Source organism: Salarias fasciatus, chromosome 19 (genome assembly GCF_902148845.1).
Source record: "Salarias fasciatus chromosome 19, fSalaFa1.1, whole genome shotgun sequence".
Classification (NCBI taxonomy): domain Eukaryota; kingdom Metazoa; phylum Chordata; class Actinopteri; order Blenniiformes; family Blenniidae; genus Salarias; species Salarias fasciatus.
In genome coordinates, this window is record NC_043763.1 from 11,001,693 (window position 1) to 11,027,029 (window position 25,337).

The 25,337-nt window shown below is 44.2% G+C and overlaps 1 protein-coding gene across 2 annotated transcripts in view; it reads right to left on the reverse strand.

The window, feature by feature from the left end:
- Positions 1–2,902: 2,902 nt before the first annotated feature.
- Positions 2,903–25,337, reverse strand: part of trim9 (tripartite motif containing 9) — a 29,298-nt gene continuing 6,863 nt past the window's right edge. Inside the window, exons 2-11 of one of the 2 annotated variants that reach the window (XM_030116421.1) lie at positions 21,621–21,716; positions 21,068–21,190; positions 12,461–12,571; positions 12,204–12,357; positions 11,850–11,995; positions 8,374–8,512; positions 6,948–6,986; positions 5,250–5,553; positions 3,556–3,718; positions 2,903–3,155 (exon numbers count right to left, since the gene is read on the reverse strand). In XM_030116421.1, coding sequence (XP_029972281.1) covers positions 3,078–3,155; positions 3,556–3,718; positions 5,250–5,553; positions 6,948–6,986; positions 8,374–8,512; positions 11,850–11,995; positions 12,204–12,357; positions 12,461–12,571; positions 21,068–21,190; positions 21,621–21,716 — 1,353 coding nt within the window. In that variant the 3' untranslated portion in view covers positions 2,903–3,077. The remainder of the gene's footprint in view (positions 3,156–3,555; positions 3,719–5,249; positions 5,554–6,947; positions 6,987–8,373; positions 8,513–11,849; positions 11,996–12,203; positions 12,358–12,460; positions 12,572–21,067; positions 21,191–21,620; positions 21,717–25,337) is intronic. The other variant, XM_030116422.1, reaches the window with a different exon arrangement.

A 25,337-nucleotide genomic window follows, 5' to 3' on the forward strand; every position in this document is an offset into this window, starting at 1 on the left:
CAACAGCTCCCCCAACACACCAACCCAGAAACCCTCTGGGTGGATGAGAAACAGATGCAAAATAACATCTGGGGGATTTATACTTTTGTTAGTTGATCACAACGTAAAACTAATGCAGTGGAACATGGCAGTCCTGCAATCAATCATCCTCCAAAAAATAACAGTAATATATGAGGTAACCTGGGTCCAGTTTATGAAGGTTTTTTTTTTTTTACTATATCCAAAGATCTGCAACATTTATGTCTTAAGGGGTTATTTTTGAGATATTTTAGTGAAGAAAAAAAACATGGTTAACCTCTTAAAATTGGGATAAAATTATTTTCCATACAAAATTGTAATTAAGTTGCATTGATCAGTTTACATAACTCCAATTTAGAAGTTCATAGTTCAGCACATTTTAGGCTCTTTTAGATGTTTTACCATTTTTTCGCCATTTTGATCTTTTGCAAAAAGGTAGGCAGTTTTTAAAATCTTTTATATTGTAGCTGAGACAGTTTTTGGTGTTAAAGCACTTAGTCTTTCTTCTAGACGACTTAACATTTAATTCATTTTGGTGGTTTAGGTCAATTTAGCCAATTTAGCTCTCTTGTCCATTTCTAACAATTTCAACAATTATTCCTTTTTTATCTGGTGATTTTTGCTGCTTTAGACATTTCTGTAGCTATTTATTTTTTATTTATTTATTTTTTTGTCCTTTTTACCCAGGAGATAAACGTCCTTGAAATATAATTAAAATATTCATTTACATCTAATTTGTGACAGAAATAGGGAGAAACTACAGGGGAGCGACTGGCTGCAGACCCTCGATCGGGTTTATGTTGTCCTGAACTGGAGCACGTCGTCCTTCCATGTTGCATTCTGGCCCCAGAGGGTCATCTTCCTCCGATAGGGGCGTTCCTGTCCGTGACCCGGAGCAGAGGGGTCGTTCAGTTCAAAGTGTTTATCTCCGCCTGCCTGACTCATTGATCCTTCATCCCACTGAGTTCTGCGGGAGTCAGACTCTAAAATCCATTTAATCTTTTGGTGATTTTTCACAGTGTTTCGTCTGCCTTATCTCTCCGTCAGCTCCACTTTCCTCTGGTGACGACGGCTGCTGCTCGTCTTCTGACCTCTTTTCACCACCTCCGTGTACATTTTATTATAGATTTTAAGATTCCGCGCGTGATCTGTCCAGTCTAATCTTAACAGTGAGCCCAGCGTCTGATGCCTCTGAGGTCGGTTCACACAGGGGAGGAGGCGACTTCATGTTTGTTGACCTGAAACTGTGGAACAAGCTGTCTCAACATGTCAGGCCGGGCCCTGCAACGCCTGTTGTTTTCACGTTTGATTTGCTGATTTTACGTTTGACACGGACTGCTCTGTTCAGACTGCATTAATATTATTCAGATCTTCATCTCGCTCCATCATCAGGCCGACTCTCTGCACTCATGATCTGCTTATTCTACACACTGTAAACAGATTGTGGTGCAAAAGGATAAAAAAAAAAACAACTGTGCTTCATCGTCCTGAGCTGTGCTTTACATGATAAAGAGCTACCAAACGTTGCTTGTGAGCTACGTAAAGCTTCATGAACGCCTGTCGTCTCCGGTCGTCGCCCCTCGGGGAGACTGTTGCCCCGCCGTCGTGCCACGAGAACCTCCCGGTGTCTCACTGTTGTGTCTGTTATAAGAAATAAAACCCAAAAGCCTCTTCAAGCTGGAGAGCAAAACTCCAAACTACATTTTTAAAGTGACAAAAACTTTTTTCTCTCTCGCTCTCTCTCTCTCTCTCTGTAGTAACTATACATCCACTAAAGAAACAAAGATGAATTGTCATTTGAAAAACTCTGAACATCAATAACTTATTAAGCTATACACCTCTTTGCAATAGATCATTTCAATAACAGTATTACAAAACTACCAGTATTCAGTCACCTACGGTAAAAAAAGGAAAAGGGAAAAAAAAAAAAAAAAGCCAGGACTAAGCGAGCTGCTGTAGCACCTTATTCAAACATCTTCACAGTCGTTATATTTAACCTTTGACCTCACTTCTCTATGATACATCGGACCAAATCTCTCCCCCATGTGGCGAGCTGAGCCGCGGATAAAGGCTGCACGGAGTTGAAATCTCAACGTCTGCGTCGCACTTTTTGCCTCTTTTTTTTTTTGTTTTCTTCTTTTTTTTACAGACAATACAGATAGTTCACACGAGCTAAGCCACTAAGAAAAGCTTCTCATTTACACGGATGAGGGAGAGACAGCGACAAGGCCCAGGCGCTCCCAACACACACCTCACACACTCGTAGCAAACGTGATGCAAAACCTGCCAATAACATCATACATTTGGCCAGTTTTAGTGCAATAAAGCCAATAACGTCATAAAATATTTGAATTAATTTGAATAGGTTTTCACATCATTGAGTTACATTATTGAAGCAGCACTAAAAATGGTTTTGAAATGTAACTGCAGCCAGTAATGTAATAATACATATATATCTATAAGTTTTTTTGCTTTAAAAAAATATCGATAAGATTTGAAACGGAGGAAAGTATTATGTTATTGGCCATTATACTGCTATTAGTTGCTACACACACTTTCACGCATACACACGTGGGAAATGACCCCTGGTTGAGAGAATCGGTAAAAGATTGAGATAATATAAGACTGAGTACAGGAAGGGAGGGGCCTCTTTTCTCTTTCGCTCATTTACAAAAACTTCTACAAATTCGTCGTTGGGCAGATTTTTTTTAGCTTTATCGTGGAGAGTCGGATGAGAGGAACCCTCATCCGAATCTCAAAGAGAAAGCAGATGTCAAGCTCTGATTTTACAACACACCAGTCCATCAGCTGGAGGTTATTTCCCATATTTTTTAGCTACCTGCATCGCATGAAAATAAAGTGTTGACCGAGTCCCGCAGAGGCTCCAGACACCCGGGGTCTGGGCACGACAAAGGCAAGGCTCGTTGCTCGACTCGGCCTCTCGCAGGGATGGGGGGGGGTCGTGGGTGAAGAGGCGATTCGGGATGAGATCAGAGTTTGTTTTGACTGGGCAGGATGAACCCTGGAGCGTCCTGGACGGGTTTTCAGGATCCCAGTCTTCAGCAGACCGAGCTGGTGGGATCTGCCTCCCCCGGGGTGTAGAAGTCGGGGATGGGTAGACCTGTGTGCAGAGTGACCTGGAGAGGGGAAAAAACATGAATAAATTAGTGAATAAATGGTGCTAAAGATGTTTGATGTGTTATCATCCTGCAGGTGGAGCTGTGGAGCTGCAGAGTGAGAGAGAGAGAGAGCGAGAGAGAGAACTGGCTCCAAATTCAAGCAACTTGTTGCTGAGTCTTTGAAGGTTCCTCTTTCAACTTTTAATCCCTTAAGCCTTTCTGAAAGTTAGAAATTAGGCTGCGATGAATAATAGCTGCATTTCTGATATATTCCTCATTTGAGACTAAAAACCTGTTGCTTTTGCTGAAGCTCACAATTCATTCCAACAATTAGACCCATTTCAGCTTTATTTTCATGTGAATGCAGACTAAAGGAGAGATCCTCACTCCGTCTGTCAACACATGACGTTTTCTGTACCTGGACGTTTCGGTTGAGGCTGATCGCAGGGTAATAAGCGCCCTCCAGGCCCTCGAAGGCCACGGGGCCCTGCTGCTCGTCGTTGATGAGGAAGATGAGGATCCCCCGCGTGAAGTCCAGCAGCACCCCTATTGTGGCTCCTTTGGCGATGCCGCCGTCCGTCCTGCCGCCGCCCATCACACAGAGGAGAGGCAAACAGTGAGACACCAATGCAAGACAGTAGCAGCAAACTCCTTTTCACCATTAAACTCCTCCTGTGTTTTCTGTTTGTGAGACCTGTTGCACACGATTTGTCTCACGCCAAGCTATTTTCCTGGTTGGACGCTGGAATTCAAACTGTTTTATTTGCATTATAATATATTATTGTTAATGAATGTTGTTGAACATCTCCATTTCGCTCATATCTAGTTTTAAAAATGTGTCTTTCAACAAGATAATACTCAGTTTTATCGCGTATTTATTCTCTTGCAGAGGTTAAGAAACAATATTGCTGAGAAAAAGGATTCACCTCTACCCTTAATCCTGTGACAAAACTAACAAAAATACATGAAAAAATTACCTCAATTCGACAAAATCAAACATCACTTCATACTTCATAGAACAACACTTTGGTCTAAGTTTTTTCAATTTTACTTAAAGGTGTAATATAGGATGTTCTATTTGCTTTGAGTTCCGGGTGGATCATCAAAATAACTGGTGAGTCTGTATGTCAATCAGACGAGCTGCTTTCGTAAAGTCGTTGTACGTGCTCGCTCCCAATAAGGTTCTCCCTTTGGCGCATGCGCATTCAGAGTGTTTATGTAGCCGGTGAGCTTCGGTTTCAGCTAGTGCTTACCTGAAACTGTAACTGTTTCGGAAAATAAGCTTTATGAGCGAGAAACTGTAAACAGAGCCGTGCACGCCCGGAGAAGACGAGCTCGCGCTCGCACGCTTCCGCCATTGATAGGCGTTTCCTAGGATGCTCTGGCGCATGTGCGTTTTTCAAAAAGCGAGTAACAGACGTTTGGCTTCGTCTTTTAGAGAAAATCCTATATTACACCTTTAAAGTTCGTGTCCGGAGTTATGAAAGAATAAGAGTTTCCGCCCTCCCTCTGCTTTCGTGAGGACCAAGCCACGGCCCTTAAATTCTGCACGCGCATTATCCGTCGGGTGAAAATGAGTGCCTCCTAGTCCGCAAGCATCCTACATGTTTAGCTGTTTACGGTGGATGTTCAGCAGACAGTGGATATATCCGAGGTAAGCGGGCCGGCTGCTGCGGAGCTAACACTCCTCTGCTGGGCGAGCGGCCGTGCTCTCTGGCTGCGCGCACACGTTGATTGACAGCATGACAAATCGGAAGCTTGAAATCTATTGGCTGAAGCTGACCGGCGCTTTTTTGGATAACATGGGGGTCTATGAGACGAAGGCGGAGCTCATATATAAATTTTTATATTGCTTTATGGCAACATTATATTACAGTATCGAACAAGATTAACACATGTAAGCTCTGTTAAAAAATGATGATGACGAACGGAAACTCCGGACACGAGCTTTAAAGGTGCAGCTTGTTTTAAATATTAAATACATAAAATGCCAAGTTTGTCCATCAGATGGCAGCAAAGAGTCATTGAAGCGTTGGAATTTCTGTCAGTTTGTTCATAGTTGTTTCCTTTATTGTCTTAATTTTAGAAGTTTTTTGACTAAAATTAGGTTACCTGTTTGTGTGGGAGTTGTTGTGCATGAACCAGGAGCGGTTGTTGTCCACATACATGGCCCAGGCCTTGTCGTCCTTCCCCAGCATCACGTCCTTCAGGACGTCGCCCCGCGCGATGCCGAAGGCCGGGTCCGGGTGGTTGTCGTAGCGATCGACCGTCATCTCCCAGTAGTGAACCCCCCGGGAGAAGGACGAGTTCCCCATGACCACCCGGTCGTCGTAGCTGTTGCAGGTGACCGTCAGGTTGTCGTTGGAGAAGATGATGTCCGGGTGAGCCGAGGCCGGGTCGAAGGTGAACCAGGCAACTGTGCGAGGACGGAGTTCGACGTGAATAAAGAGCACCGGCGGCGGGAAGGGACGAGACAACCGTGACGATACAGACATGGCATGAGTCGAGAAGCGGAAGGTTTTAATGAGGTGAAAACGGCACTGTTCAAACTCTACATGGAAAAAAAAACAAATATATTATGAGATATGAGGGAAAAGAGGGACTATCACTATGATCAGACATGATTAAAAACCTTAAAATCACTCTACGTGTCTAAACTTAAAACTCTACAGGCTTAAGAGCTCTATGATATTAAATCCTGTGACGGATGATCTGCAGATCTGGTGCCAGATTGAAGAAAGAAGATCATTAATGAGAAAATTACTGCAATAATTTCTTAGCATTGATATAGAAAAAAAAAAAGGTTCAGTTCACCTAAAGCACAATAAAAGTTTTTTTTTTGGATCATCGATTTCATTTAGAGTAGCAAAATGTCATTCTTACGTATAAGGTGAAACTCATGTCTAACTAAACTCAATATATTCTCAAACTCAAAGTTTTCCTCATACTAAATTGTAAACTTTAGTAAAATTCTGAGTTTTTTTCAAAATAAGTAAATATAATTCATAATTATCCAAACAATTAGGAATAAGTGACATCGAATGGCACGCGTTTTCTTATTTCTATTGCACTAAAATAAATATTACTATCTCTATCTGTGAGCTGCTTTATAATTTGCTGAATGCTGCTTGTCAGTCATCTAACATCAGATGGTGGAAACCTCATGGGATCATATCCATTTTCTTTGCGTGGATGTAGAACCCAAAACAAGAAGAAATATTATTTGATTGAAAAACTAATAAAAAACGTTTCAATAGCCAGATAACTTAAAGTTAATTATAGGTCATTGTTGTGCTTCAGATCACAAATGGGTTCTTACCAACACCTTCCAGCAACCCTGTCATGGCTCTGCTGTGTGTGGAGTTTGCATGTTCCTCTGAAGAATCTTTCCTCATCTGTTCCATCGTAATTTAGGCGAACTGGTCCTTTGCGCCGTTGCAGCACACAGCTCCAAGCTACGTAGCTAAATCAAATACCTACTCTAAAAGTGCAATAGCAAGTCTCTACAGTCTACAAATGTGGGAATTAAACAGGCGGGCAGTTGTGTTTTTTTTATGGGCTCCACTGGACTCGCTCGTCCGCGGCTTTCAACTGGCATCGCCGCACGCCGTAAAAGTTTCATTACAAAGGTTCATTTCCCGAGGGAAATAAAACAAAGACATTTATTAGAGGCCTGGATTGAACATTTATTAAGTGCAGCCCACAGAGCAGCAGAACTGCCCACCTGCTGGTTGGGAGCGTGAAGACGTTACTGATGAAACAGGCAAGTGACCTGAAGGAGGAACAGTCAGCAGTGAGAGCCGTCCATACCTGAGCCTATAGACTGAATATCACATGGAGGGATTCCAGCTGAAACGTGGAATGATAAGGGGGGGGGGTGAGGAAGAGAGCGGAGCGGAGCAATGAAGGGGAAGGGGTGGCGGAGAGGGTAAAAAAAAAAAAAAAAAAGCAGATTTGATCAGGGAAGCAGGTTCAGCTCGGTGGGCGAAAGATCAGAGGAGACGCCCCGAAGGAGCTCCTGGAAACGAAACGGCCAAGAGCGGAAAGGAACAATAAAAACAAAGCGATCTCGACAGAGAAAGTCTTGATTTCCCTCCTCTCCAGGAGAGGAATAACAACTGTCGGATCCGAAAGCCCGATCGTGACGGAGGCTGCAAAAACAAGTTAGATCAGCTGTGGCCGGTCAGGTAGGGGGAGTGGGTCTGGACCCTTCTGGTCCACTCAGATCACTCAGACCCCCGTCGACACAAAGCAGCATTTAACTAATGGGGAAGCAAACGTGGATGGATTATCCAGCTGCAGCTGGGTCACAAGCTCAGAATCCACATCCCGCCGCTGCCGGCGGACTAAAACCCTGTAACAGGAGTATTCTGACGGCTTTCACCGTTATTATTTGTTGTGTCACATGATTTATGCAATGGACTGTTCCGAGGCCTCGAAAATCCCTTTGAAGCTATTAATTAACTCAAAAAGCTGGCAGGAAAATGAACCCAGATTTTTGGGGGTTTTTTTCTCTGAATTTCTGAAAAGTTTTCTTGAAGAGTTACAAGGTTTCAGCCTGGCAGCAGAACTGGCATTCAATCAGCATGTAAAAAAAATAATAAACCGACCTTTGCTTTAATTTCTATGTTCATATGAGCGATTGGCTTCACTACATGTTTTGCAATGTTTTTATCACACTACACTCAAAGGAAACTTAGCCGGTTAGGGGAGAAATTACACTGCTGCTGCAATTAGACTGACCACAAAGCACCTGCAACCAGTGAGCCATAATCCATTATCATGCCCACTTCTGCTGCACGCTCCTGAATTGCGAGCACCATGACAGCAGATACAGTGAGCACAATAATCAATAATGTAAACAGGAATGAAGCATGTGCAAAAGTGTAGTGTGAAATCTGCTTACAAGCATTTAAAAGCAAACATGTGTAAGAAAATATTGATTAATTACATCATTTCCAAGTAGTTTCGAGCTAATTGTGTCTGTTTATAATCCTATCATGTTTAATTCACCCAGTTTTTGACTACAACCTGATTATATTAACATAATTCCCACTTTTTCCCCACATAAGATCCATTCTCCTGCATGTTTGAGCCACTTTCCGGAACATTCTGCTCCATATATTCTGCCTTTGCATCTCACCTCTCGGGCCTTTGGATGCATTTGCATTCCTTGCTCGACCACACCTGTTTTATTTGCGTGTTTGAACTGAAGAGGAGGAGAAGCTGGACGTACTCTCAGAGGTCTGCATGATGAGGGTCTTGCTGTACTGCCCCACGCCGCTGCCGTTGAAGGCCTTCACTCTGGACTTGTAGGTGCTGTTGAAGTGGAGACCGTCCACCGTGCAGATGGTCTCCGTCCCCACGTACACCTCCTGCGAAGACACGCAGCACTTCCTGTCAGATCTGCCACATACATCAAGCGCTTAGTCATGACCAAAGGGGAGCGGTCCGGATTTTTCGAGGCCTCTGAAGGGGGCGTCCCGATTAGATCTGCCCGTGAGGGGCGGCAAGCAAGACCGCGAGCTTGTACAACTGAACGTGGGCCCGGCGGCCCACGCGGGGATATAAATAGACCCGGGGACACAACGCGCCAGGCTGAACGTGGCGCTGCGTCGGTGAGGCTGAATGAGTCAGAGAGAAAACTTCGCTCACACTCTGGGAATCTGGTTCTGGGAAGATCAGACCATTAAAAAGGGGCAGGAGGTGAAAGCATTTCATGTTATGTCAACACACATCAAATATGAAACTTGTCCTGAAATGTGCTTCGAAATGATGAGTTCCAATGAATCAGGGAAAAAAAAGTGACAGAGTTGGCAAAGCATCTCGAGCTACAGCGAAATTTGGCTTTGTCCCGTGTTCCAATTAGCAGTTAGCGGATGCAGCGGGTGAATCGGCTGGCAGATTGGACGTAAATGACGGTCCTCTCATGGCACGGCTGTAATTAAGACGGAGGGGCGAAACAGGCAATTAGAAAACACAGAAGGAGCTGGAAGGATGAGAGATTATGAGCAGCTGGTTTTTGGCTGCAGAGAGATTAAATCCACTCCAGGTCAGTGGTTTCTCTTCCCGAATTAAAACAAACAGCTACAGGACGGCTCCCAACGCGCAGCCACACTTTAATGAGACTATTTTGGGAGGATTGTCGTAAACACACCGATGCCGAAGGTAACACGGAGTCAAAAAGTCAGAGCGAATAACGCTTGTTGTTGTTTTGTTTTTTAGGAGCTTATCAGCGTCGAACAGAGTTTACCTCTTTATGTCACATTAAAAATGGAAAACTTATTCACTGCATCATGTTTTCCACCAAAATCTAACTTAATACTTTTTGTGTTGTGTGGAATTTCAGTGAAGCCACCAGGATTCAGCAAAAACACACACCAGAATATGATGAGGCTGCTCTAAAACAGTCTGAACTGAGAAAATCAGACACATTTAAGTGTTGAGCTCTTAATATTATGACAGTAATTAATAATTAATGGGGACAGAAGTTGCTGCAGTGGGAAGTGGGGACGGCAACAGTTTAGGGATCACTTGGTTGTTTGGTGTCTTCAAGGCCATTTTTAATTAGTTTTTACAATTTTTATGTCATATACCTAGTTAAAATGTCATTTATTTTAGCAACTCTATTTAAAAATGTAAAGAGCCTGTCATGTCTCTAGTTGCAGTGCAAATGAAATGTGGATCAGTTCATGTTGAAACTGCAACCATTCAGCATTGACTCAGCTGTAACTAAAATTTTTGGAATCATCAGTGTAATAAATATAAAGTATGACTATATTTATAAACTACATAGGTATAAAAAAATACAAAGAAATCAGTCAGTTACCAGTGGCTCATTGTAGTTCTAAAAGGCTTTTTATACAAGTTGCCATGTTTTAAGTCAGTCTCACAATTAATTTTCTCAATTTGTGTTCATTTGCCAAAAGACAAACCAAACACACAATGTGTCAATGCCTCAATGCAACATCCTGATTTAGCAGAAATATGAACCGGAACATGATGAAACTGCACACACACAGGGCTGTAATCAGCCAAGTATGGAACTCTTCAAATCATGAGAGTAATGAATACTTAATATATATATATATATATATATATATATATATATATATATATATATATTAAGCAAACACTGTTTATTATGTGAGTGGTGTTATTTATGTGATTTTAGGCTTTTGTAGTCTTTTAGGTTTTGCAAAAATGTCCACTGATCATGGAGAAAGTGGTGCAATTTGGACAGTGTGCATTGTTTAACCCTTTATCAGGTAAATTCTCGTCTATCTTGAAAATATGACAAAAATGAGAAAAAAAAAGAATATTTGCACTTAACACAGAAAACTAATGGAAATGTTTAAACATTTTAAATATTAGGTTTAAAAGTAATGTTTTGCGTACTTCTAACAAAAAGTGTAATAGTGTACTCGATAACATATAAGCAATTTAATTCAATTTCCATTCTTCTTTTTGTTTACTAGAATACTGAAATATGTATCATAATGATCTATTTACGCAAGAGACTGTACAACTGGCATGCGATGGTGGATCTTTATGTGTATTAACAGGAGGGTTTTGCATGCTTTACAGCCTGTTTATACAAGAAGAAATCGGCTCAAGAAGATATAATTTGTGTGCTCAGTTGCCTGCTTTTGGCACTGAGTGATCGGATTGAACATTTTTTGTGCCCCACAAGTACAAAATGAATGGAGTTACAAGTAATGAAGGAGAAAGTGAATAAAAAATCTGAAATAAATCTAAAAAAAAAAAAAAAAGATGTGCAAAAAAGTCACGGGGAGCCAGGTGAAGAAACGATCAGGAACATTTCAATAATAAAAACCTGCTAAATGGTTTGTTTTCTTCATTCTGGTGTCTGTAGGAAGTTAGAAGACCAGCTTCAAGACGTGCATGTGCAATGTCATTTGTGCTCAGTTTTGTTTTTCTTAATGAACTGTTCTCTTATGAAGACACAGATCTCTTAGAAAACGTTTTTTTTCTCCTCCTGAACATTTTACTCTCCTAACCCTCATCCTGAGTTTGTGGTTCGTAGCCTTGGGGTTGTTGGATCTACAGAGTAAAACTTTCTCTCCAAAACAGCAAACGCAACTCATTTGTTCCAAACTAATAGAAGATGATTTTCAGAATAAGTGAGCGGGGAGCTTCAGCGCACGCCTTGAGAAAGTCTCGCCGTCGGATTGTTCCCAGAGTCAACAGGCCTTCGGTTCTGAGCCTTCAAGTAGAGACACAGATATCCTCGGGCTCCAGACCGTGAGGATTGTTGGGGAGGTTTAAGTTGCTGCTGAAACAAAGCGCAGATCTTAGCGTACGGGGAGCCGGGGAGGGTCTGGGGAGGATGGTTTACAGGCTTTGATCCCGCTTCCTGCCGGATCGTCCCGGCCGGCGTCTTTCACTGCTCGGCCACGCCGGTGTCACATGAGCGGAGCGGGATGGTATATCGCAGACCCACTCCAGGGAATTTAGCTACACAACGCTGCATTCACAACACATCCCCCCCCCTCACCCGGCTGAGCTGGTGTCGTCTCTGGCACCACATAACCGAGTCTTTGTCGAGAGAGAGAGCGAGGGAGTGTCCTGTAACGCTGAGTTATTACTCCAGCTGGTCATGTTTTTCTCTCTTTTGTTAGAAAAGAATAACACTTTCTCCCCAGGTCGGGGGCACCTGCAGAGGTAGGAGGTTGGGGGGGGGATACCTACCCTGAACGGACCCCCGTTTCCATCGTCCAGCTCCAGGATGTACCCGTCCACTGTGATGGTGGAGAGCGGCGGCTGTTTCCATGACAACGTGGCGCTGTTGTTCTGAGTGCAGCACTCCTCCAGCTGGAGCATGGGGGCAGCTGGGACTGGGGGGGGGGTTTAAAAACACGGGTAGATCAGAAATCTGCAGTACGCATCTTCACTATTTACTATTTATATAAAATAAATAACTTTCATAATGGTTCCAAACACTACAGGTACATGATTTAGTTTTATTACCAATAAAAATCTTAAAATTATTATCATTTCTAGTCCAAAACTATTAGAAAAAACTCCAGACAATGTGTGTGTTACCTTTCATCTGAACAAAGTCCAGCTGGTGGATGGTCTGCAGCAGCGGCCCGCTGTCCAGAGTCAGGTCGAAGTCGCTGGTCATCCTCGGGGTGAGGGTTCCCTTCCCCCACTGACCCTCGGTCATGTGGACCCTCCGGATCAGAGCGTCGGAGATCTGAGACACACACACACAACAAAACACTGTTAATACCACTGAACATAACCAAAAAATCCTCGGAGGTGAAGCTCTACTGTGTTTTTTGTTTTCTTTTTTCTACCTGCAGGAAACCGCTGGGGTCGTTCTCCTTGATGACCTCCAAGCAGTACTCCATCAGTCCGGTGGTCTGACGCAGCTTGACGGTGCAGTGGGAGATCTGATCACGCACCACCTGCGAACAGGGAGAGAAGGAGGGACGAGGAGGGAGATGAAAAGAAGGAAGAGCCACCGGAGAGCTGAGTTTTGCAAGTATAATGCGGTTTGTAGAAGAACCAGCAAACATACAGAAGATAATCACATGTTAATCATCAGCCGGTTTCTCTTTGAATCACACTGGAAGGGAATATGACTGAAACAATGGGGGAATAAAGTGTGCTAAATGTGGAAGACTGAAAGAAATGATGTGGAAATACCAGTAGTAGGAGATGTTGATGAAATACAGTGCAAGACCAATAAAGGAGTTTATAAAGTCAGTCTTATCGCATCTTATCTTATCTTATGTTCGGATGGCAAAAACTGGGGAAAAGGCTTTAAAATGTTCAAAAATAAGGAAGATAAAAGCTGAAAAAAGGAAAGAAGACAAAAGATAATAAACAGAAAGAGAGAATGGGTAGATATGAAGAAGAAAATGAGTCCCAAAAGGAGGAGGAGGAGGAGGAGGAAGCCTTGTTGAAACGAGCTGTAATGGATGAAGAAAAGCCAAACGAGGCAACCAGGAGGAATTCCAATAATGAGATTAGCAGCAGGATTTGTCAAAGTGATTGATTGTTACAATTTTTTATTTATTTTCTTTCTTTATTTACTCCTCAGACACAGATTGAGGGAGGCAGAGGAGGCCGAAGGACACCGGGAGCTGATCCTGTTATTGACGCTGACAGAAACAAAGTGACACTTTGCTTTCGCACACACGCACGTACGCACGCACGTGTGCCCAGTCATCGACAGCTACAGCAGAGCGGCTCGCTCCGAGCTGAACTGTGCCCGACCACGCTTCACACCGAACCAGGGGCAGCGTTTCTGATGTAATCAGTTTTGTCACGAAAAGTTTTTGTTAAAAAAACACTTGACTAATCACGATTGCAATCAATATAAACCCAAATGATCTTTATTTATGAGGCAGTGTTTACAGGCCGATCCATTTAAAACTACTGGAGGGATGATTAAACAATAAACAAAAAGTGCACGATGTCGGTTAAGTGTGGATTGTTGTAATCATGACATGACTTGCAAATACATCAGAATTTACACCAGCTGTCCCTCTCTTTGTCGCCAGAGAGGGACAACTGTTGGCCTGCGGACCACTTGCAGTCCCCATCGCCATCTTCATGGCCCTATTCACCAGGCAATAGGATGAATGGATGGATGGATGAACTGAGTAGTTATCCTACACAGTGATATGAAGGATTAAGTGAAGAATGTACAGCATTTAATCTGATCGGGTATCTAAAAGAAGACAGGATTTGGGAGATTCCCTCCGATGTTCTGTCGTTCCGTTCAGCTCTGACTGATGTCCACGGCCTCTTTACAACAGTGTGAAAGAAACGGAGGCGCTGGACGGAGCGTTGCTAGGAAACAGAAGCTGTAGTGCAGCTCGCTGAGGGGCTTCCAGGCTGAATGTGGAGGAAAATCCTTCCCGCTGCCGCTCGGAGACTCGAAGATGATTTACTGACGGCTGCAGTCGATGTGCAGGCGTTGCACCAACAGATACACAGTAAAATAATGAATGAATAAAAAAAACACTGATTATATTCTAATCAACCAGCATCCGATGTTCAAATCGGCCTGGGAATTTAAAAAAATCTATGTATTATTAACTAGCATGTGTAGCAACATTTCCAGGATGTAATCTCCTCAAAATGAGAGGAAAGTTGAGGAATGCACTGCGAGAAAAAGCATTAAAAAAAAAAGGAACATGCGGCTTTATGTTGCGAGCAATTACTGGATTATATCAAATCTCTTCCAAATCTGAGCTGAGAGCGGAGACGTGCACCTGCAGCACACCTGATGCAACGGTCCTGTAAGCCCAGCAGCGTCGAAAAGCTCTGCTTGTTTACTGCAGATAGCGCAGCCACGTACAAGCTGTAGCCATCGGGGCGGATTTAGAGTCATCTGCCTCCACCACACCTCTGCTGACATTTCACACCACATCTCCATGCGTAAAACGCTCGGCAGTAAACATCCAAACAGACGAATCGCACATTTCTGCCGACGGTCTGTGCCGTGAATGACGGGCGAATATTTTATCGGCGCGTTTGCTGAAGTTGTCGGAAAGTTATTCGGGATGAGTCGACTGGTAAACGGTGTCATTTCAGTGGTTTAAAATCAGCGTGAAACACTCCGTCTACCTTTTTATGCAGATTTAACTAGTTTTCACTGCAGAGCAACCAGGACTTGAATCCAGATCCACAATGAACCTGCTGCACCACCAGAAGGGCCTCATTAATAATTAGCTCGTAAGCTGCCGCTAAAACCAGCTCGATGCTGCAGGTGTTCACTCAGAGGAGAGACTGCTGCAAAACATCTGGAAGCAACAATCTGAGCCTCAGCTCCTGTCTGACGTTCCATTCATGCCGAGACGTCCTAATCCGACCTCCTACAGGATATTTATGCATCTCGGTGAAGCTTTGTTCTTGTGGGTGTTTCGGTTTGTAAAAGCTTCTCAAGCAAAAACTACTCTTACATCAAAAGTGCTTTTTTTGATTTTGTAAAGGTCACCTCAGGAGGCTGAAGGCAGTGTGGGCTTTCTGTGATGCTGACGGAGCCGGGATGTGCTGAACTACACAGGAAAAGTCTGTTTGACCTACATATGCTGCTGTTTTCCATGGAAGGCTTTGTAACAGCAGTGCATTTGATGTGAGATGACTTCCTGATGTAATAACATGACAATAAGCTTTTTTTTAAAAAAAAAAAAAAAAAGATTTTACATTAACTTTATTTCAACTAAGCTCTTCAGTTCAGGTTGTTTATGCTGCAGTCAGTTTTTTTTTATATATATATATTTTTTTTATCGAAGCTGAACTGGCTCACTGGATGCTCTCACTCTGCAGTGTTTCTGCTTTTCGGTGGAGCTTTTATCTGCTACAAACACCGGTAAATTCAAACAAAGCGTGCAGATAAGTCAATCGTGTTTACCCCGAGTTAGGGACTGTGGAAAAACTGCCAAAATCTGCGCAGTGGCGGGGTGAAGAGGCGAATAAACGGAGGCAGTGTGGACTGAAATGAACCGCAGACGAAAATGCTGCTTCTCCTCTGAGAACAAACCGCAGGCCTGAGTGCTCTTCCAGTGGATTAATATTTACAGAAATGCACCTCATCATTCTGTAATGACTCTCTGGTTATTGGGCAGAAATCAATCAGCCAGGGGAGCGTGTTTAATCTCGCTCTCCGCGCAGATAAAGGAAATGCCGCTCGCTTCTGCGATGCCGTGGCCGAGAGCCAGGCTGCTGTGTCGACCCTGGAACACACACAGCCCTGCAGCGGCCGCCTGGCAGCGCTCCAGGAGTTTCACCCCGCCGCCCGTCTCCGCCTGCTCAACAGTCACCTGGCTGTCGCTCCTCTGCACGCACCATCTCCTCCTTCTGCAGGGGAATCTGCCACAAACTTTCATTGTATCCCTCCGTCTTTTTATTTTTCCCTTTTTCTCTCTCGGCATTCCCATAAAAAAAAAAAAATCTGCTTTTAAAACAAGTCTCCCAGTAAGACATAAACGCCGCCACCGGCAATACCACTCTGCCAGATGATCACTGGGTAATCAGCGCAGGGAAGATTTATTCATGTGAATTTAACTGGGGGGGGGTGCAGCAGCGGCTCGGGGAGGGGCGGCAGACGATGAAATGCAGCATCTTGATGAGAGTTTGATGTGAGAAATTAAATGAGGAAGAGGAAAAAAAAGAGGAAACCGGAGAGCGAGCGAGAGCCACGAAGTGCCTGAAAGATGGTGAAGGAGGGCAGAGGGACGCGGCTGGGGGGGTCATGGTCACCAAATACACCGTCACAGGCCTTAAAATACACTTTACACGTCAATCAATCCTCAACATTGATGGGTTTCAGTGTATATTAAACAGAGGAATGCTTATTGGCCTCTGTCCCCTCTGGAGATGCGACATGTCACCCGCTGAGCGCTGACCAGGTAGATTTCGAAGCAGTCGGTTAGAAAACGAGCTCTAAAAGTCCTTTGACCTCCTTGGGTATATTTATGCTGTAATTATTAGGTCACTGCGACAGTTCCGGCCCCGTGAGTTACTGTGGCTGCGGCGTCCCGACCCGCAGCGTGACGCAGCTTTCGCCCCGACCGTGAAGATTATCAGAGGACGAGCCGGACGACTTCTCTCCTGAACGAGAGACGTCAAAAGAGGAACAGGAGACGAGCTGTCGGACGGGGAAGTGTGACTAACGCGGCGCCGTGACGGTACGATGGAGTGACAGTCGGCCGTCAGTGAGGAGCTTCTACTCGGTACCACGGCGAGTGACAGAGCTCAAACAACACAGCCGCTGACTACAGGCGCACACCCACACACACACACACACACACAGATGTTGGACTGTTATTTTACTCAAATCAGTTAATACTTTCTGCTCTGTGTGGTTAATCAGAACAGCTGCCACTGATGTTTACAGGCCAATGACGGAAAAACAGAGAGAAATATTTCAGTTTTTGTTGTTTTTTTTATTTATTTTGCTCAGCAGATAACTGGAGGGGTAAATACCAGACGAGAATCTTTTTCTAATTGGGTTAAAGCTACTGAGGGTTTTTTTCTTTTGTTTTGTTTTTTATATTTCCTATTTTAATGAAACAAACAAGGGATAATTTCATAGTTAAATCTTTTAGATCACTAAAAGGCTCAATATCGATCAACAAGATTATGCTTTACTATGTCCCTTTAACATATTTTACTGCATTTCAGTCATTTTTGACAACTTTAAAGGTGAAGCCCATTAAATTCAACGCAACTTCAACCAAATGTATTATTTACAGTTCTATAATTGGTTGTTGATGAGTGTTGAATGCCAGTATTTCACAGAGAGCCTGAGTGCAGTGGTGAATTCCACACAGGCCTGGACTGTGCCTGCTTGAATGGGAGGAGAACCAGGGACCAGGGACCAGGGACCAGGGACCAGGGACCAGGGACCAGGGACCAGGGACCCCCCCCCCCCCCCGGAGCAAAGATGCTCAGTCAGAAGACGAGGAGTCATCAGGAAATGACTCCACTGGAAATGAAAAACAGCTGTACTCATTAGCCATCGGGGGCCGGCCGTCCAGGGGATGAGGCATTCAGAGGGAGACGCTGCTTCTGATTCACTTTGCGCGGCTGTAATGAGCTCCTCCCTCTGGAGGGAGGAGCTGACAGCAGCCACAGCCAGCCGGGGCTTGATCATGTTCAGCAGATCCGCCGCGCTGCACTGGAGGCGTGTGTGAAAGCCAAACGGCCTGGCAACGGGAATTTATCTCAGAAAATTTAATCAGCTTGAGCTTGAATACTTTAAACTGTCAGAAGATTTTAGAAAACATACCAGATCCCAGAGTCACCAGTGATCATCGAACAACTAGATCAACGGTATATTCCAAAAAAAATGTGGAAATTGTGCTGAAAATTCAGGGTCAATAGCAACTACTGTTAAATTGCTTAAACTCTGCTTCATTACATGTTTATTACTCTCATTGAAACTAGTCAAGTAAAAATACAGAGCAATTTTTACCCTTATTTAATTGCACTGTTAATCGCAGGCGTTAGATTTAATGCAGCTGCATGAAACATCTGTTTAAAGCACGTTTCTGGACACACAATAAAGTGTAGATTTATTACCCAGCAACTCATTTAAAAGAAAATGAGACATAGAACAGGAAATTTGCTTTATAAAAGAGCAGTGATTAAAAGATTAGAAATGTTGTGTGTACTGAAGATGAGCAGCAAAATGAATGGCAATCTGTGACTTAGATTTCAGTAAAATTACACACTTAAAACAATAATATTACTCAACCTGAAGCTACTCTGTAAACACAAAAATAGACTGAAATGCTACAGATGAATAATCGACGCTCACAAACAAAAAGCCATTATCACCCACGTGACTATTTCATGACGGATTCTCTGTGTACATGTCTTTAAGTGCTTGGATGTTTCCAGCATCTTTGTGACGTGTGCAGTGCTCAATGGGCCTTTGTTGAGCCAACATTCCAGGAAAAACTGACTCTAAACTGTGAGAAATGATCAATTAAGCCAAGTCTAAAGGCTCTGCAAGTTGGTTTTCACATCTTTCTGACAGAAACTGGGTGAAATGAGAGCCTGGGAGGAAGAATCAGTTACAAAAAAACAAAAAAAGCTGCTAGAGCAAAATTAGGTGTCAACAGAGGACACGAAGGGAGCTGCAGAATACCCATCGTGTTTGAATTTGAGGTTTGCTGCTTAAAATACGGAAAAAATATTGCAGACACACTAAAAGTGTTCACTTCAGCTGTTTATGTTCTTTAAATGTTTTGATGTCTCATCCAGATTTATATTTAACGACACGATTTCATTGTTTCTGAATGTTTTTATCCTCATGTGTTTAAATTCTATGCATTTCTTTACATTTTACAAGCTCCTTTCAATGTACTGTTTGAATAGTGCTTGCCGAGCGTGTGCTAAACAAGCTAAAAACCCGTACAAAAGAAGATCTTCCCATAACTTTCACAGTTTTTATGCTGTCGAGGTGGTTTGAATAAATTTCGAGGGATAAAACACAGAAACCACGGCTGGCTGGTTCGCCAGACTGAGACTCCTCTGGGTATTTGCACATGACGTCAGTATTTGGGAAATCCATGCAAAGAAGTGGGAACATGTAGATTTCTGCTTCTCTGTGCGAGCCGGGAGTTCAGGAGCTTCCATCTGCAGAAAGCCATCTATATCTGCTCTGATCCCGCCTGTCCTCTCTCATTGTGCTCCACGCCGCCCTCCAGGAACCAATACGAGAGGAAAAAAAAATAACGTGAATCTGCGATCTTTTCTGCATGGTTAAAGACACAGGAAGCAGCGGCTTCATACACGAGATCAACACTGAGGAGTTCCCGGAGTATTAGGATTCAGCCGGCGACACGCGGAGGAGCCCAGCTGACAGGCGGGGATTAAATCTGCACAGAGCAGCGGCACATTAAAATTCCTGTGTTGGAGGTGTAATTGCGTCCAGCCGCCCCACAGGACGCTTCGGCCCAGCGCCACAAATCCAGCTATTAACAGGATGGATTCTGTTTAGAGAGAGCGACACAAAGCCAGAGCGAGCTTCTTCTGCAGGAGCCACAACCTTTACAGGCGGGAGGTTTTAGATATTTTCCAAAACATTAAATTTTTACCACAAAACATGTTTAACCCTCGATATGAAGATCACATTGGAAGATATTTTTTGTATTTACCAAAATAATACGATGCAAATGAGGTCTAAATAAGCTGTTTCAGCTATTCCAGTGTGCTTTTAGCTCCTGCTGCTACTTTTGCTGATTCATCACTTTTCAGCAGATTTGTGTATTTTAGCTGGAGTTAGCTGTTTATTCTGTTATAGCCATGTTTCTGCTTTAGCTATTTTAGCCATTATAGCCGTTTCTTAAAAAAAAAAAAAAAAAAAATCCAGCCGTTTTAAATCGAAACAATTTTAAATTGCAACATGAGTTTTTTTTTTTGTCTGTGCATTTTTTCTTCAAATACCAAACACAGTGTTAAACCAGGGTTCTGCAGACTCTCCACATTGAATCAAACATTATTGTCCCATCAAACTTTGATTTATTCATGGTTATTTCGCCAAAAGGCAGCAATCCGGTGGCGTATTGGGATGTGACGCATGTTTCAGATGAAGTTTGAACAGTTGTATCACTTTAGTGTCAGATTTACTGCATTTAACTACAAAATGAAAACTGTTTTGAAAGGCAATCAGGTCTAGATTCAACAACTTTGGTTGGAAAAAGCTTGGAAATGGTTTTATAGATGAAAAAAAGAGATAAATTCAACAGTGTCCCTTTCAAACAAAACCTCTGCCATTCTAATGTTTTATCATTTAATATCCAGTCAAACTGACACATTGATCTCTAATTTGCATGAATAAGCCTTTGATTAGAGGAGGTAAGAATATAAACAGAGGACAATGCAGCTATTCAGAGGCTACAGAACAGGCCCGACAATAACAGACTTTCACAGCTCTTCTTTTGGTGAAAACTGTGTTTTTTTCGTAATGTAAATAAGTGAGCATGTGAGAGAGAGAAACCAACGTCCATGAAAGGCTTCACACCTAAAATAAATCTTGTAAAGAGGACAATCGTGTGTGTGTGTGTGTGTGTGTGTGTGTGTGTGTGTGTGTGTGTGTGTGTGTGTGTGTGTGTGTGCGTGCGTGTTGCATGTGAGTGCGCTCACATGTTGCCATCCACAGGCGGTGTTTCTGAAACCACCTACACGTGTGAAACCTTGATTCTGCGGGGCGTCCAAGCATGAAATTGGATGCTGTACAACACAAATGTATCTCTCCCACCTCTCTTCTCACTCGCATCGTCCCTTTCAGCGCGTCAGAGGCGGCTGAAGTGCTCTGTACTTTAGAAAAATGTAGCGTTGACGTTACAGTTTTTTTTTTTTTTGGTGAATTTCGCGATGAGGGCGGGGCCTCATCGATCGTCGCTCTGCAGCGTGCGCGCCTCGCCATGCTCGCTCACCTTCAGCTTGTGCTCGTGCTCCTTGTTCACTTGAGAGAGCAGCTGGGCTTTGCGCCGGTTCAAGGCGTCGATGAGGGCGTCGCACTGCGCCACCAGGCATGCCTCAAACTCCACCCCGTTCTCCTGAGGAGACAGAAAAATCACAAAAACAGTCAAAAAGATAACAGAAATTTGAAATAATCATGAATAATGCTTCCATAACATTTCCACCCATCTCAGACTTTCCCTGTTTATCTGACCCCTGGAGTTCGCTGCGCACGTTTTAGGGTCTCATTGTGTGCCGATTGTCAAAGCGAGCATTTAATCCCACCTTCCTCCTAATCACCCTCTTAAGATGACCGCAGCTTTGTCCACACGTGAGCGTCTAAATTTAGTTTAGACCTCATTCTGAAAAAGCAACTCTGTCTCTCCTCTGTGCACCAAACTCTGCTGCTCTTCTATATCTTGGCAACAATTTTCTTAACTTGTACCTCTGCGAAATGTTTATCAATCAAAATGAACTCTGGGACAAACCCAGCCGTCAGTGCAGGTCTGTACAGGTGTGCTGAAGTACCTGGATGTGCTGCACCATGTTTCTGAGCTGCACCAGGAACTCCTTGGCCTCGGTGGCTCGGTCCGACAGCCCGTTCAGCGCCTGGGAGAGCTGGCCCTGTGGAGAGCGGGGGGAGAGTCAGAGATCCCGGACGATGCTCTGCTGTTACACACTCTTGACCACTCTTGTAATGTATTTGGCAGAAACCTAAACAGCTTTTATGAACAATTTGATAAAAATTCTCAACAAACGATAAAAACTTTTGGATCCAGCTTTGGTGTTTCGTCAGTCGCCCCAACGACACAAACATGTTTCACTCCGAACTCAAATCACTTCGTGTTTTCCTTGACATTGAATGCGACGGCTGATATTTCCCATCCGAACATCCTGTTTTATAAAACGGCTCCATGCGACCTTTAACACCGACAGGAAAGACACATGCGAGCAGCGCAGCGGGACTCCTTCAGGACTCCAGCTCTGTGCAGTTTGACATGCGCTCTATATCTGCCCCGTTTACTGTGAGGAATAAAACCTCGGAACTCTAAAATATTTTCAGCCAAAATGTGGCGAACTTAGAAAACAAAGCCGCTTCTCTCCGCAGCTGAGAATCTGACATTTTCCAGAGATTTCTCCCTCGTTCTCACACCGAAATGTCACCTCCAGCTAAAAGTGAGACCACTTATGCGAGCATTTAATTCTTGCATTGTCATTGTCATCACTGGGTGTGTGTGTGTGTGTGTGTGTGTGTGTGTGTGTGTGTGTGTGTGTGTGTGTGTGTGTGTGTGTGTGTGCAGTGACACAGAAACGTTAAACAGACCAGCGGTTCATGTATGTGCGGTGAGGCTGTGTGAACCGGGGGGGGGGGGGGTGACACAGCCAGGGGGCGTGGCCTGACCCTGTGGGAACGCCGCTCGGTCGAGCGAACAACCGTCAAGTTGAGGGGGGGGCGCATTGTCTTCTGGGAGCCGACGGGGGCATCGGTCAGACGAAAGGCGAAAAAACCTTCAACTCCGGAAGAGAGCAATAAAACCAGCAAATAGCTGATCCAGTGGAAAAGGCCCGTCGCAGGCAGCCGCTCAGGAATCTGCTTCTGGAATCTGACGTCCGCCGGTCGGATGGGAATCGGTCCGCGGGGGCCGACAGCCGACCTTTGACCTCGGCGTTTGGGAAACCGTGACAGCTGCCGCCGACGCGAGCAGACTGCACAGGAGGGACGGTATGAGCCGGCAGCAGCTGAGCAAAGATCCAAATGTAAACTTTCCGGGGTTGTTTTAGACTTGAAGAGCTTCCTCTGTCAACGGGAGAGTCGCATTTCAAAAGAACGAGAAAGACCGAAAAGTGAGTTTTGTTTTTTGTCTTTCAACCCTATGAGAACAAAATCTGAGTGAAAACAATGCAGCAAACACATGTTGGCTTGTGGTGAAGGGGGGTAATTCTACTCGGTGTCTGAAATCAATCAGCTCCACTCTGTAGGGGTCATTAAGCTGCCTCCCTCGCTTCAAGATCCCGTCAATCACACACAACCCGTCCAAGACGCTCCCTCACACTCGGCTGGTTTCATCACAGATCAAGTAGGTCGCTCACACCTGCCCTTTCACTGCTCCGAACTGCAGTTATCTCTCATTTTCTGGGCTGTACGAGCGACGTGGAGGAGCCCCGGCCTCCTGGGAGTGCGTTCGGTGCCCGAGCTCATGAAATGAAAAGCGCTCCATTTGTCTGGAGGCGTTTTTCCGCTGCGTCTGTTCGGGAGCAAAGCTCTGTCCTCAAAACCGGGTCAGAACACGCCATGAAGGCCGAGGCTGTCTTATCTCGAGCTGCTCTGTGACAGACGCGGTGACGACGACGATAAAAACTCCAACGAGACCCAAATCCGGGTGTTCTTCACTGTTGGGTTCTCCTTTAGAATGCTCGAATTTTTATTGATATGCTGTTAAATTCTCTGTAAAAGCTCCATGTCTTAACCTGGGATCTTGGATCAAGCTCAGGTTTACACTGATTACACATCTAATTTGTGGCAAAAAAAAAACATTTGAGCTCTTACTTGATGAGAATCCTCTTTGCTTGTTTCTCTGTTCCAAACACCCACTGGCCCACTTTCCCCACAGTGTGCAGCGATCTTCTTTCTCCTCATTAAAGAACTTTAGTTTAACTAAAAACTTCTGGTTTCATGCTGCATCCTTGTTCCGTCTTGAGCTGGGTTGTAGCCAGGAAGTAACAAAATCTTACAAAAAACATCAGAGGCTGAAGCTGCAGTTCTGTGGCGAATTAACAGCATCTTAGTCAGATCAGTCATCTGGATGCAGGCAGGTTTAAATCAGCGCTGAAGCTGGTTACCTTTCTCATTCCTCCCATTCTCTGAACCACTTCATCCAACTGAGCAGTGAAAAAAAACACAAATACACTTTCACACCAACAGGTAAGTTTAGAGTCACCAAATCTCCTTTAAAAATTACCATCCTTCTCCACACAGTGAACCACCACTGGTGTGCGACATGATGATGAATCCAGCGTTGCTAAGATGATTGATGAACACACTTGAGCGATAAATTATCATAGAGGATATTTACATCCTTTCGTACAGCACATTTGCATTTTCATTTCTTGCAGCGGGGAGAGCGCCTACCGCCACACTGTGATTCATGCTCGGGGAATAGCAGCTCTGGTTTATACTGGATCTTCACTGAGAAGAGGGCTTCAAGAGCGCCTCTTGTTAGGACAGAGAGATCAGGGTGCAGACGAGCAAACGGGAGTGTTTTGGGATGAGCTTGTTGTGGTTCGCAGGGGGGGGGTCTTAGGATGTCCTTGCTATTTGGGAGCACTAATCATCCCAGTAATTGAGCCAAGTGGGAACACGTGCACGGCATGAATAATTCACCGGCAGCTCCGGGGCCACTCCGCGCGGTTTACATTCGCTCTCTGCAGCCGAGCGAACGACCCAATCTGTCACAGGGAAGCGCGAATGTCAGAGAAGCGTCGGAGCCAATTTGGCATCGAGTCGCGGGAAGCGCGAGGACAGGAGGAGGCAGGTATAATGTCACCGCTAAGCTTTTAAAGCCGCACAAGCAGAAACGTAAAGCACCTCTCTTCCAGCTAATTAAAAAAAATCACAGACATCCATGAAATGTTCCATCACTTCCACCACAGAGGTGGCTTTTAAGCTCCTGTAACCTACTTTCAAAAAGCAGCAATTCCTCACACAGAAACTTTGAGGTGGAGCTCCAGGGTCAGGCACCATCTCGCCTTCCTTTAGGCTCGCTTAATCCTGTGTGCAACAGGCTGCTGTAAACAGATGTAGGCTGACGGTAAGGTCAAGTCGTGGTTGAAGAAAACACCAAACAAACAAAAATAAAATCCCCTCGGCACTCAGATGAATTAATGTCATTTTCCACAGCTTGATTGCTGATTGATCGTCTCCCTACAGAATCGGCGACCGGAGACTCCGACATGAAAGGTTGCGGCTGTTTACAAGAGAAGCTCCGATCCTCGGAGAGCGCAGTTTGAAATATTAAATAGACGACACGATGATATTTACCCTCTCAGGATCATTTCCATTGTTAAAAAATTAAGCCCTTACATGTTGTTGGAGTTAAGACTCAGCCAGATTGCAATTCTCTGGCGTGTTCAACAAGATCCCACGTGAAACCGTCCTCCACAAGTAAGACCTAAATGGATGGTGCATTATTCATTGCATATATCTGCTGCCATCAATAATGAAAGAGGAGTCGTTAGCTATCCACA